Source organism: Cydia splendana, chromosome 12 (assembly GCF_910591565.1).
Source record: "Cydia splendana chromosome 12, ilCydSple1.2, whole genome shotgun sequence".
Classification (NCBI taxonomy): Eukaryota; Metazoa; Arthropoda; class Insecta; order Lepidoptera; family Tortricidae; genus Cydia; species Cydia splendana.
The window spans coordinates 21,021,708-21,035,721 of NC_085971.1; the positions used below are offsets into that span (position 1 = coordinate 21,021,708).

Here is a 14,014-nt window from a genome sequence, read left to right on the forward strand (position 1 = left end):
CTGAGTGACACTGACACTAGTGACACTACTGACTTTGACAACATGACATTTTTTTTACAATTATGGCCTGGATGCGAGTTCTTTAAGCCATAACATTTGACATTGAAAAGGGCGTTTTCATCTTGAACCGTATTTCTAACCGGTTTCATTCGTTTTGTGTGGAAAGCAACCGACCGAGAAATAAATATATCGAAAAGAAGTGGGTCTAAATAATACAAAACTTGGGGCCCCTGTTGATCGCCTCGGCCACCATGGACTCGCTTGCTCCTCGGGCGACGGCCGCCTATCCCAATTATAGAGCCATTATAGATAAAATTATTGACGTAGAGAATATAAAATACACATCAATCTTTCATTTTACGTAATTAAAATTGGATATACAGAATAATATTATTTTCATGTTTTTAGTATAATAATGTAATAAATTGAAATTATACAAATTTTAACTCATGAGCCAAATACCGAGTTGATAGTTGGTCAAACCAATTTGTCAGTCAGTAAGAACGAGGAAAACTATACTCATTCTTTTCTTTTGGGTGCTAGTACTAGTGTAAGACAAAGATAGTATGATTCTCGAGATTCTTTCTGTCTATGATTGAAATGAGACGGTCCTTTGACAAACTATATTATTGGATTAAAATAGGGATAAAACTTTTTTTGCCCTAGTAGCACTAATGAAAACTGTCAGCTGTCAAATTTTACCACGATAAATTTCGTTCGTGGCTGGATCACTCTACATAAAAATAGTTTTTTCCAACTAACACTGTTCTTTTCCTACTTATTAAGGTTGTGGATGCGGCTTACGCCGCATTTATAACACTTAGCCCGTATCTGGTACTTGTGACTTATTAATAAGGTAGTGGACGTAAAATAACCTAACCATGCCTCCGAAGAAAGCGCCCGCTGCTGCGAGCAAGAAGACGGAGCAGAAGAAGAAGGAGAAAGTGATTGAGGTAAATACAGCTAATATCAGTTCTATTGATAGCTATTTTAAATTTATTAAGTAATGTTAACATGAGCAGAAAGTAAACAAAGACCTCCCCATGCCTCTCTGTTATGAAACATTCTGGAACATTAAGTAATATGTTCAATGCCGTGGCAACCGATGCCGATGTATTTTTTGATCAATTGGACTTAGACACTCAAACATCATCCGACTTTTTCAGGACAAAACATTTGGTATCAAGAACAAGAAAGGAGCAAAACAGCAAAAGTTCATCCAACAGGTAAGTTATTGAGACTCTGATATAAGTATTATTTAGAAGACATTTTAAACCTGGTCTGTATTAGTAGTAGTTAGTTTGTTATAGGCCAATTATAAATTAAAAATTTATTATAAATTGTCAAGTGCTTAATTACTGTTTAAGGACAACCGACACCGGTAGCTAGTTGGCGTAACTTGAATTACGAGCATATTAAAACTAAGTTTTTAGTTGGCTGGACATTTAGTATTTATTTATAAGCATGTTATTGTCCAACTGCTGGGCGTGGGCAATTTTTCTAATATGCTAAACCGCAACCCATACTTCGGGAAATGCTGTGCTACTCAATAGCAATAATTCTGCAGGGAATACGTAATGATATATAATATATTTGTATCATTTAGGTAGAGAAACAAGTGAAGAGTGGCGGTATCCACCCGGCGGGGCCCATGCAAGACAAGAAGAAGGACAAGGAACAGAAACTGAAGGAAGCGAAGGAGCTGGCTGCGCTCTTCAAACCCGTGCAGACACAGAAGGTGGAGAAAGGTACGGTTAACTGTTGTTGGCTGGTTATAGGTAGAGGAGTGGCGGCATCCACCCTGTGGGCCCATGAGGACAAGAAGTAACACCTGGCAGAGCTCTTCAAACCTGTGCAGACAGAAGGTGGAGAAGTGTACCGTTTGTTCACTGAATAGTTTTTGTTTATGTTTATTATTAGCTAAGTGCTTACAAATTAAAACCCACTGAAACACATCTAATTTTGAAATAGTGCAGGTGGGTGGATTTCAAAATCCAGCGAAAACTTATGGTTCGGTCTTTATAAAAAAAACTAGTAGGTTGTGCGAGTTGCAACTTTTTTATATGTTTTTAAGAACTATTATCTTCATGATCCTTCAATTACCATCTCCAATAACTTAATAGTTTTTTTTATATAAAATGTTTTATGTGTCTAAAATCATCACCGTCGACCGGAAAAATCTGAACCTTTTTGTTTGCAGTGAAAATTATAGCATACCTATCGTACGATTGCGATTTTTCTTTTACTTATATCTTTTCCATGTTGTTGTTTAACACATGAAAAAATATGCAATTATTCCTTCACCGAGAAAGTACATTTAAAAATATTTAAAATTTTGTCACGAATATTCGTCAACACCGTCATGGTAATGTCAATGTGAGCTTATCTCGGTGTATGAACAACGAAATACCGCTAAAGGTCCTTGCCCTATTTTTCACTTTAGTATAGAATGCCAAAAATGATTTCACTATAAAGTCACATCACTGAATCGTGAGAAATATTACGAACAAATTTGTAAAACGTAGTTTGTCACAACAGAGCATCATCACCGTTATGCTTTGGTTTAAAAAAGTTACAAATGATATATTAGAATTAATTACTGAAATGAATGGCAAACTACATGAAGTTTATTGTGTAGCATAGACATTAACTACTATTATTCGTATTCTAGAAATAAAAACAAGAAACTCTCAAATCGTCAACACCATACCCATCATCACCGGGAAAAAATGACGACCGGTGATGATTTCATGTGTATGGTGATGACGGTTCTCAGAAACTTTTCTAGTTATTTTGCTATAATTCATTATGAAATTAAGCTGTATGTTTGAAAAACGTTCTCTATGTCTTCTAACACTATATAATGTCTACCTTATAGCTGGTTTGTTACTGCACACCGTTGTATGGGGACCTTGCACTTTGAGACTATGCGCTGAAACTTGGTACAGTTGATTGTTAGCTGGTCTTGAGCAGATACAGACCGGGAGCCGTCGAGAGCCACCTCTCATTTAGTGGGGGGGGAGGGGGAAAGTTCGACGCTGCCGCGCTTCACTTGGAGCAACATTTCTCTAAAACTATACCTATTAGGGCATGTAATATATCATTTTCGGATAAATTAAGGATGAGGAATCTAGTTTTGGAACAAAAACAATGCACTTTCTAACAAAAAAAAAAAGCATAAAGTAGAAAAGACTAAAAAACGTATTTTTGATTTTTTCATAATTACCAATTTTTTTTTAAAGTGTAGCAGGAATCTGAAAACAAAAAATACAGTCGTAAAGCTACACTTATTACGTTTAAGAAAATATATATAGTTTAATATACAAAAGCAGATTTGCAGTGGTTGCAATACCAATGTCGAGGCGAACGCATCATTACAATGCACGGGCTGCGGCAAATACTACTGCTTGAAATGCTTAGACGTATCACCATTGCAAGCAGAGGAATATATTGCCAAAGTTGCTAAATCATGGCTTTGCTCATTCTGCACTTCAGTGACTAACCGACGACGAAGAAATGATGGCACACCGGTTATGGGTGTAAACACCGTGCTGTTGTCGGGCCGGGGCTCCGTATCCGGGGCCGAGGTCACACTAGATGACTCCGTCATGTCTTTGGACGGCACATTAGACGATTCAAAGATAACTAACAACGCACACGGCACGAGTGAGTTGCAAAGGCAGTCGCTGACCACTCCTCCTAACACGTTCCAGTTCCAGTCATTACATAATACTCCCTCTCAGTCTGATCAACACGCCGAGTTATTAAATAGTATTCTGCTTAAAGTATCCGCACTGGAAACACAATTTTCGGCCATCCAAGCAATCCAAGCAGACATGAACCAGGTTAAATCTGATGTGGCGGATATGAAAAACAGCCTTGACTCAAGACTGCAGGAAATGTCAAGTCGAATTGAGAGTATTGAGTCTAGAGTCAACGGACTAGAGAACTGTAAAACTGAAGTAGATGAGTTAAAAACCAGCGTAAAAAATATAGTGGCAGAAATGCGTAGTAATGAACAGTGGGTAAGGAGGTCCAACATCCAGATTAACGGAGTACCAGAAGCCAGAGGCGAAAATCTCTACTCAATTTTGAACTCGCTGGCAGGGTTAAGTGGTTACCCTCTTAATGTCGCGACAGACATCGACTTTGTGACCCGCGTTGCTGTGAAAAACGATATCGATAGTAGGAAACCCAAGCCGATCATTGTCAAACTGCAAGCACGCTACAAAAAAGATGATTTTATCTCTTCTTTACGGAAGCTAAAGAATTTAAAAGCTAAAGATCTGGGATTTACCAACAACGACTCTCGCATATACGTCAATGACCACCTGTCCGGATTCAATAAGTTCTTGCTTAAACAGGCTCAACTCAGAAAGACTCAAAAACAGTACAAGTATTGTTGGGTCCGGAATTGTACGGTGATGGTGCGGAAGACGGATAATTCACCGATTCTGTACATTACGACTGAGGAAGCTTTAAACAAAATAACATAAGCGTGACCCTACCCATGTTCTTGTTTTTGTTTATAGGATATGTTTTCAGATTAGTATTTATATCCATATTGATTGAACTACATTTGTATTGCAGAAACAAAACTATTACTTACTTTTATTTGGTATTTAACATATTGGTGCGTTGTTTACGAGTACTTTTGTTTACATTTATCTTGCGACTGTATTTTAAAATCTTAACAGGAAACATGAACATACATATTTTATTAATGGACCAAATTTTGAATAAGCGAACTTTACATACGTACTATATATTATCTTGTCAATCGTTTTTAAATGTCTTTTAACTTATACTATCAAAATGCTCGTGGACTCAGGACTAAAACTACTGTATTTTTACGAAATCTATTAAAATACAATTATGATTTTATATGTATTACTGAGACGTGGCTTGTTCCTGGCATTTATGACTCAGAATTGTTTGATTCGAGGTACAACGTGTACAGGACTGATCGAGACTGTGAGAGACTAGGGGTGACGCGGGGTGGCGGCACGTTGATAGCGGTGCGCCGCGAGTTGCGGGCTGACGCACGCGGCGCACGCCCTGTCGTGGCGCTCCCGGACGCCGATGTTACATGTCTTGATATTCATATAACTCAAGGGCCTGTATGTAAAAAATTAAGGTTGTTTACTTGTTACTTCCCCCCAAGTAAGGAACAGATAGATTCCGAATCACTATTTTTTGAGTATTTGTCTGACTTACATGCGGATTATCCCGATGATGTATTTTTGGTTCTAGGTGATTTCAACATCGGAGATGCGGTTTGGAGCCAACTTGATCAGGGCTCTCATAGCCTTAGGTTAGGTAATCACAATTTTAACAACCTGACAGTGCAACTATCAGCATTTTTGCAATTTACAAACTTTGAACAATATAATCACATCTCTAACAAGAACGGTAGGTATCTGGATCTAATCCTTTCTAATCACTTGTGTGAGGTAGCTAGCGCGGACCCTCTTGTACCCATAGACGCTCATCACCCAGTCCTTTGTATAACGATTGATATTGGTTCGACTGAGCGTCATTTAAAACCGGCCTCGCGTGTAATACGTCGATTTTTTGCAGCCGATTATATTAAAATTAATTCAAAATTAACGGAAATCAGTTGGGAGACGCAACTAGATACTAATAATATTGAAAGTGCGGTCAATGATTTTTACACCACTGTAAATAATATAATTCAAGAATTAGTTCCCTCCAAAACCTTCACAAAACCAAGTAATTTTCCTTCCTGGTATTCCCGTAATCTTATCATGTTAATTAAGAAAAAAAACAAGATACACAAAAAATGGAAAATATATGGACGGTTAGCTGACTATAACGCTTTTTCTAATTTACGCTCTAAAATAAAAAACGAAGAAATTTCTTGCTACAATTTATTTATTTCTAGGGCTGAAAATAATATAAAAATTAACTCTAAGTCGTTTTGGTCATTTATAAAATCCAGGAAGGATAACAATGGTATTCCCGATTCGCTCTATTTAGACAATATTACGGCAAACGATGGAGTCAGCACAGCCAATTTATTCAATGACTTTTTTCATTCAGTATTTGAACCTATTCATTCTTCCATGCCTAGTGTCAATAGCCCACAAAACTGTGTTATTAATAACGTTCAAATTGACGTACCTCTGGTGGAAAAATACTTAAAGAATCTAAATGAATCCAAAGGTAGTGGACCAGATGGCATTCATCCTGTGTTTTTAAAACGTTGCAGTAAGTCTCTTGCATTACCGGTATGTTTACTCTACAACATGTCACTTAGGTCTGGGTCCTTACCAAAAATTTGGAAAAAATCTATCATTGTGCCTATTTTTAAAAGCGGTGATAAACATAATATTAGAAACTATCGTGGCATTTCAAAATTATCAGTACTACCAAAACTATTTGAAAAAATAATTTATGACACGCTCTACCCAACAATAAGACCGATGTTAATAACGCAGCAGCATGGCTTCATTAATAAACGGTCAACGGAATCTAACTTGTGCGAGCTACTTGATTATGTTCTGAGCGCAATGGACAAGAATTATCAAGTTGATGCTATCTATACCGATTACTCAAAGGCATTTGATAAAATTTCACACTCGGTCTTATTAAATAAACTGGAAATGTTCGGTATTCATGGAGACTTGTTGCGTTGGCTCACATCGTACTTGCGGGATAGAACTCAAGCAGTTACTATTAAAGGATATACCTCTAGTTTCGTGCCTATTACGTCAGGGGTCCCGCAGGGCTCGCATTTAGGACCACTACTATTTAACATATATATTAATGATGTCATTAACTGTTTTTTAAATTCTAAAGTATTGTTGTATGCTGACGATACTAAAATATTTACCGTTGTGAAGTCCGAGGCTGATTGCGTTAATTTGCAGGATGACCTTAATAGATTGAACAACTATTGTTTATGTAATAAGCTGTATTTAAACTTAAATAAATGTTCAATTATTACATTTACGCGGAAGATTCACCCTATAACATTTAATTATACAATTGGAAACCAACCACTTACTAGAGTTACTGAGGTTAGAGATTTAGGAGTATTTATAGACAGTGAAATTCAATTGGTCTCACACATAGATAAGATAACATCTAAAGCTTATAAAATGCTTGGTTTCATTTTCAGGCAAAGTAAAGATTTTAAAAACCCCACAACGTTACTTCTTTTATATAATGCATATGTAAGGTCATATTTGGAATACGCATCTACAGTTTGGAGTCCCCACTTTTTAGTGCACATTAATTCATTAGAAAGTATTCAAAAAAAATTTCTTAATCGTATGAAATATAAATTCAAATCTTTTAAGCCTGAGAATTTTGAATCCTTACAAGTGAGAAGAGAAAAGCGAGACGTAATTTTCTTGTACAAATTATTAAATAATTTAATTGATTCTGAAGATCTTCTCAGCAAGATAATATTTAGATGTCCTACGTATCGTACACGGTCCACCGCTTTACTATCCGTTCCATTCACCCGCAAAAAATATGTAAGCAACAAATTTTTAGCAAGAGCTTGCAATATATACAATAAGAAATATTCACACATTGATTTGTTCCAGCATAAGTGTAATGGATTTGTTTCTGTCATCAAACTAAATAAAACTCGTAGCTCGTAATAAATTTGTAATCTTGTCTAGTATTGTTCTAATTGTTATTGTAATTGTAACTATTGTTTGTAATTTCAAATTCTAAATGTGCTTCTTATTTTCCAAATTCTAAATGATGCTTGTTATATATATATATATATATTTTAATTGTTCTTGTGGAATATCTTACTTGCTGAATGTTACTGTTTAACCAATTTCTAAATTCAAAATACTTAATAATTGTACTTTTTTTCGGAGCAAAGGAATTTTGTATTAGCTATAAGTGGAAACTGTTTTGGCTTATGTTTTAACTATATCTTTTACCTAATTGTATTATTATGTGCTGTATGTTTCCCAAATAAATAAATAAATAAATAAATAAATAAATAAACAAAACTGTTGATAAATGGGAGATAAAAAATAATATTAAGCGTGGGTCAGAGTGATCTCAATACAAAATATTATGAATGTGGGAAAGTTACTTATAATTTGTTCTACAATCGTTTATTTTTCTTGTTTTTCGTAAACAACTCGTAAACGGTAGCCCACAGCAAAAAATTATCTTTTACGTAAATAATCTGTTTCAGATTTCTTATAAAATAAGTACTACTGTTTTTCGCTACCATAAATATTAAAAAAAATATTGAAGGGAGAAAATAAATACTTAAGTCCCCTTTTTTAATCATTCGTAAATAACTCGTAAACGATGGCCAATAGCAAAAAATTTATTAGTACATGAATAATTTACATAAAATTTCCTACAAAAAAGGTCATTCAAATTTTTTCGCTAGGATCAATATTAAAAACGATATTAAAGAGAGAAAATAAATTCTAAGGTCCCCTTTTTAAATATTGATCCTAGCGAAAAAGTTTGAATAACCTTTTTTGTAGGAAATTTTATGCTAATTATTCATGTGTTAAAATATTTTTTGCTATTGGCCATCCTTTACGAGTTATTTACGAATGACTAAAAAAGGGGAACTTAGTATTTATTTTCTCCCTTCCATATTTTTTTAAATATTGATCTTAGCGAAAAAAAGTAGCACTTATTTTATAAGAAATCTGAATCAGATTATTTACGTAAAAGATATTTTTTTGCTGTGGGCTACCGTTTACGAGTTATTTACGAAGAACTAAAAAAATAAACGATTGTAGAACAAATTATAAGTAACTTTCCCACATTAATAATATTTTGTATTGAGATCACTCTGGCCCACGCTTAATATTATTTTTTATCTCCCATGTAACAACAGTTTTGTATAATAAACTATATATTTTCTTAAACGTAATAAGTGTAGCTTTACAACTATATTTTTTGTTTTCAGATTCCTACTACACTTTAAAAAAAAATTGGTAATTATGAAAAAAATCCAAGATACGTTTTTTTGTCTTTTCTACTTTATGTTTTTTTTTGTTAGAAACTGCATTGTTATGGTTCCAAAAAAAAATTCCTCATCCTTAATTTATCCGAAAATGATATATCACATGCCCTAATAGGTACAGTTTTAGAGAAATGTTGCTCCAAGTGAAGCGCGGCGGCGTCGAACTTTCCCCCCTCCCCCCCACTAAATGAGACGTGGCTCTCGAGGTCTCCCGGTCTGTATCTGCTCATGACCAGCTAAGAATCAACTGTGCCAAGTTTCAGCGCATAGTCACAAAGTGCAAGGTGTCGCGCACTAACAAACTAGCTATTATAAATGTAGAATAAATGTAGAAGAAGATATAACTATTTCTTTCACACTAGAGGATGCTTAGTTTTTAATTAACATTTTGACTGAAGTAGGCAAAATTTAGGTCATTTAGAACTTAGAACATACAAATGTTTTTTTTTTATAATCTAATAATGTAAATCGTGCAACTTAGAGTCTGTAATTGCATGTTAGTCGTGTTAAAACAAAGTATTTAAACAAGCAACATATATTAAGTTTTAAGCGACCATAGGCTACGGTACTGGCTCACTATCGTGATGGCTTTATGTTTTTTGATAATATTATAATTTTACTTAATTAATTAATAATTTTAATTAATAATTATACCATTGGGTAGTCACCGGACCCAATACCTAACATTTTGTAACTTATGACATGCATTACAAGTAGGGGTCTTGCAACTTATAAAACACTGATTATATATTAATGTTTAGCTATTAAACAACATATATATGGATTTAAATCATTATAGCTATTTTTAAAGTTAATTAATAAAACAACAAAAATACAAACTTGTGCAATGAATCAAACTATCAAAAAAAAGTAATATATCATAAAAATTAAGCTCATTGGTAAGCCAGTAATTTTATAATATGACATAAATACCAAGTTATGCAGTAGATAAAAGAAGATGCGGGTTTAAACTGACAATAAGAGTACAATATTGTTAATATGATTTAACATTGAAAAAACCCAAAAAATAAATAAATACATAAATTGCCTATTTCGGAATATAAATTATTTAAAATTATACAATAAAAATACTTGTTATATATTTATTTATATGAATAAAATGTATTTTTTATAATTTTCTAAAAATAATTTATGTACTTACTTAGCTAGTCTTATGTTCAAAAACATGTTATTTGTAATGTTTATTAAAGTTCTTAAGTCTTACAATTAAAAAAAGTTTTTGTTTTTTTAATACGTTTTTAATACATATGTAAATTAGTTCCCAAATCGTCATTACCGTACATGCAGTGTCATTACCGTCTATAAAAGAGTCATTACCATACCATGGTTGTCATCACCATCTTGCGTTTTTATTTTCCGAAAGCGATAACTTCAAATATAAGCCACAAATGATTGTATAAATACCATACATATCCTCAATATACAGCCCCCCATTACTTTACCCAGCTAGAATCGTGTTAAAAAAATTATTTTTTTGTATGGTGAAATTTTTTGTGCTGAAATCCACCCAGGTGTGAGACTGTGAGAGTAACAAAAAGACAACACATAATCTTAATAATATAAGTTTAGTCCAGATCCATCAGACATAACAAGTAAAAAAAATTACAAAGATGATTCTGTTCTCCAGGTACGGACCCCAAGTCCGTGGTGTGTGCATTCTTCAAGCAGGGCCAGTGCACCAAGGGCGACCGCTGCAAGTTCTCTCATGACCTTACCATTGAGAGGAAGGTTAGTTAGTCACTTTAACTATAATTACACCTTGATTTTGTTTATTATAAAAAGACACATCAACATTGCTTACCTTCTTTCTAATGCTAAAAAAACGAGGTATAGTTAGTTACTAAATCTAATTTGTGGTAACTTCAAATGTATAAAAAACCATCTGTCAATCACTAACTAGCACTTAGCAGTCATCTACTTGAATCACTTTGGCCTTAAATAATAAACAAATAACAGCTTCATTTAACTACCAATATGTAGTCAGAATTGTTTGCATACATTTTTGTGATGTAACAGGCTGAGAAACGGTCCCTGTACGTGGACATGAGGGACGACGACACCATGGACAACTGGGATGAAGAGAAGCTTAAAGAAGTTGTTGAGAAGAAACACGCAGACGACAAGCAGCGACCCACTACTGATATTGTAAGTATACACGCTAGTGCCTGATTACCCAGTAAGAAAATTAAATTATCTTAGCGGCTTCTTAGGGCAACAAGTCTAGGGGTATGACAAAATGCTAAGAATCGATCGAATGTGCTGGATGACTTCAGGGATAGGGTGGCACCAACGTCTAAAAATGTCTTAAATTGGCACTGCAACAAGCTTAACCTTTGAAAAACTGTTATGTTCTCAAGTCTCTAGGTTTAACTTTGACTTTGAAATGTCAAGATTCAAGATCTATTTTGGATGAAAAATTATCCGACTTACTAAGGAATTTTATAAAATAAGGCTCACATAACTACATTATGCCTGGGGCAGCTAAGGAGTTTTTTTTAAACTGTAATTTATTTCAACTTAATGCTCTATTATTATTTGTCCAGATCTGCAAGCACTTCCTGGAGGCGGTGGAGAAGTCCAAGTACGGGTGGTTCTGGGAGTGTCCGTCCGGCGGGCGCTGCATCTACCGGCACGCGCTGCCGCCCGGCTTCGTGCTCAAGCGGGACAAGAAGAAGATGGAGGAGAAGAAGAACGAGATATCACTAGTGGACCTCATCGAGAGGGAGAGGGCCGCGCTGGGGCCCAACCAGACCAAGATCACCCTAGAAACCTTCCTCGCTTGGAAGAAGAAGAAGATTAAGGAGAAACAGGTATGATTTAAAATATATTTAATTCCTGTTCATGCTCAAACGCCACAAGATAAAGATGGAGTAGAAAAAAAATTAGATATCCCACCAAAAGCATTTCATGTAAGATTGGCGGCCAAGACTCACTTTATGCTATTACTGTAAAAAAAGTTATCAGATCTCAGCAGAAGCCAAGCCCCTAAGGCGGGACTTTACTAACCGTACACGTTGGCTTAAAAACTATGGCTTATTCGTTTAAAAGGTGAATGTACGATCGTAAAGGGGAACTTCAAGGGGGTAATGGCACCACTTTTCTGCCCGGCAACATTGGGTTTCTTGAAGGAACACCACTACTAGTCACAATGCGGTTTAATAATTATGCATGCGACACAGTTTTTTTTTTTTTTTTTTTTCAGTTGTAGAGATCCTGATCTATAATCTATTGATGCGTTATATTGACGAATTGTTTCAGGACAACATAGCGGCCGCGGAGGAGCAGAAGCGCTCCGACTTCAAGGCGGGTCGCGCGTGCGGCCTCTCCGGCCGCGAGATGTTCTCCTTCGACCCCGCGCTGGCCGCCGACGACGACGACGCCGACGACGGCGACGCCGTGCTCGCCGCGTACGGCGACGACGGCGACGACGACGCCAACGAGTACAGGGAGATCACCTTCGACGGGATCGGCATGGAGGCTTCAGAGGTAATACTGTCATCTTACTATAACTCTCCGGCAACGAGATGTTCTCCTTCGATTATTATACTCCCGAAACGTGAAGGAGTATAATAGTATCGAGAATGCTTCGGTAGTACCCTGATAAAATATGACTTTTTTTATGCAGGTGGACGACACAGGCACCAAAGCTACCTCCGACCGCCTCCAACAACTATCCGCGGGGCTCAGCAACGGCGACGCGGCGGCGGCGGCGGAGGCGGAGGAGGCGGAGGAGGAGGCGGAGGAGGCGGAGGCGGCCGCGGTGCCCATCAACGAGAACCTGTTCCTCGACGACGAGCTGGACGAGGAGCTGCAGGGGCTGGACCTGGATGATTGAGGACCGAGGGTTGTCTCATTTGTTTCGACCAAGATACGTAGAAAAATATTGGAGGTTACATGTAGTTGTCGAATAAAAGTTGAAGCGAGACAATATGGCGGTCTTCGCATTGGATGCGGACTCGCACGCCGCGCCGCTCCGGTGTGCGAGCGGACATCTATATACACGCATAGCGCTATCACGCTCATACGCCAGGGCGACGTGCGAATTCGCATCAGTGTGGTACCCGCGCATGGCCTCGTGCTATTATGACACTTACATTCGAAAGGGATTCTTAAACCAGGCCGCATATCTCAACCTGTTCTCATGACATTTTGTGAGCATATTCAATAATCATAATATTTTTTACCATCAATTTTAGGATGTTTTTATTAAAAAGCGGAGCCTGTTCGTTCGCCAAGTCTACAGCTCACAGAGCCACCTATAGCTTAAGCTTAATGGCTACCTACTGTAAAGGAAGTAAAAATATCCCTGCAGAAAAAGACGGAAAAGTGTGAGTGACGTAAATTCATTGTTTTATTCTACATGCAACCTCCAACATTCTTATAAGCTTCTTGATTCCTAAAACTACACCATTTAATAGACGGCAACCTGACTGTGAGACGACATAGGTCTAGAAAAAACCGTGCTTTGCCAGGTGAAACTAAACTTTATGACTATTATAATAAAGTTTGAAATGATGACCTGCTATACGTATTCCTCCAAGTAAATGTTTTTTTTTAACTTAACACGTCTCTTAGAATTGTCATGTCTTAATATTAGGCCATTAGGTTGCAGTTCCTAAGCATCTATACTAAATAAATCAAATTTGATAATTTTGAATTATCTTGCAAATTCTTTTATACTTACATAATTCCACAATAGAAATCCATTGTTGAGTCAACTTATTTAGTTGAACTCTACATAAGGTCATTTCCAGTCCTTCGGTGTGTAGAACAGACAGACAAACATTGCAATTTCTCTCATTATACTTATAACTCGAGATTTTTCTTAATTTGTCAAGAATTCGCGAGTTTTCAGTGACTGTACATATACGATAAGACCTGATATAAATAAATAAAATATCTTTAAATGTATCTGTTTCATTCTTATTAATTATTACAACCATTTATTACACTAGTCAAAGGAAACGCTGCTCTAAGTTTAGATAAATTTATTAACAATTATAAGAT

The 14,014-nt window shown here is 36.1% G+C and overlaps 1 protein-coding gene across 1 annotated transcript; it reads left to right on the forward strand.

Annotated features, from left to right (window-relative positions):
- Window positions 1-671: 671 nt before the first annotated feature.
- LOC134795639 (zinc finger CCCH domain-containing protein 15 homolog) lies at window positions 672-13,874 on the forward strand. The gene is made up of 8 exons (XM_063767537.1): window positions 672-953; window positions 1,167-1,226; window positions 1,607-1,748; window positions 10,635-10,735; window positions 11,024-11,152; window positions 11,551-11,817; window positions 12,266-12,493; window positions 12,633-13,874. Exons 1-8 carry the CDS (start codon window positions 882-884, stop codon window positions 12,840-12,842), a joined length of 1,209 nt encoding a protein of 402 aa, XP_063623607.1. The 5' UTR covers window positions 672-881; the 3' UTR covers window positions 12,843-13,874.
- The last annotated feature ends 140 nt before the right edge of the window (window positions 13,875-14,014 follow it).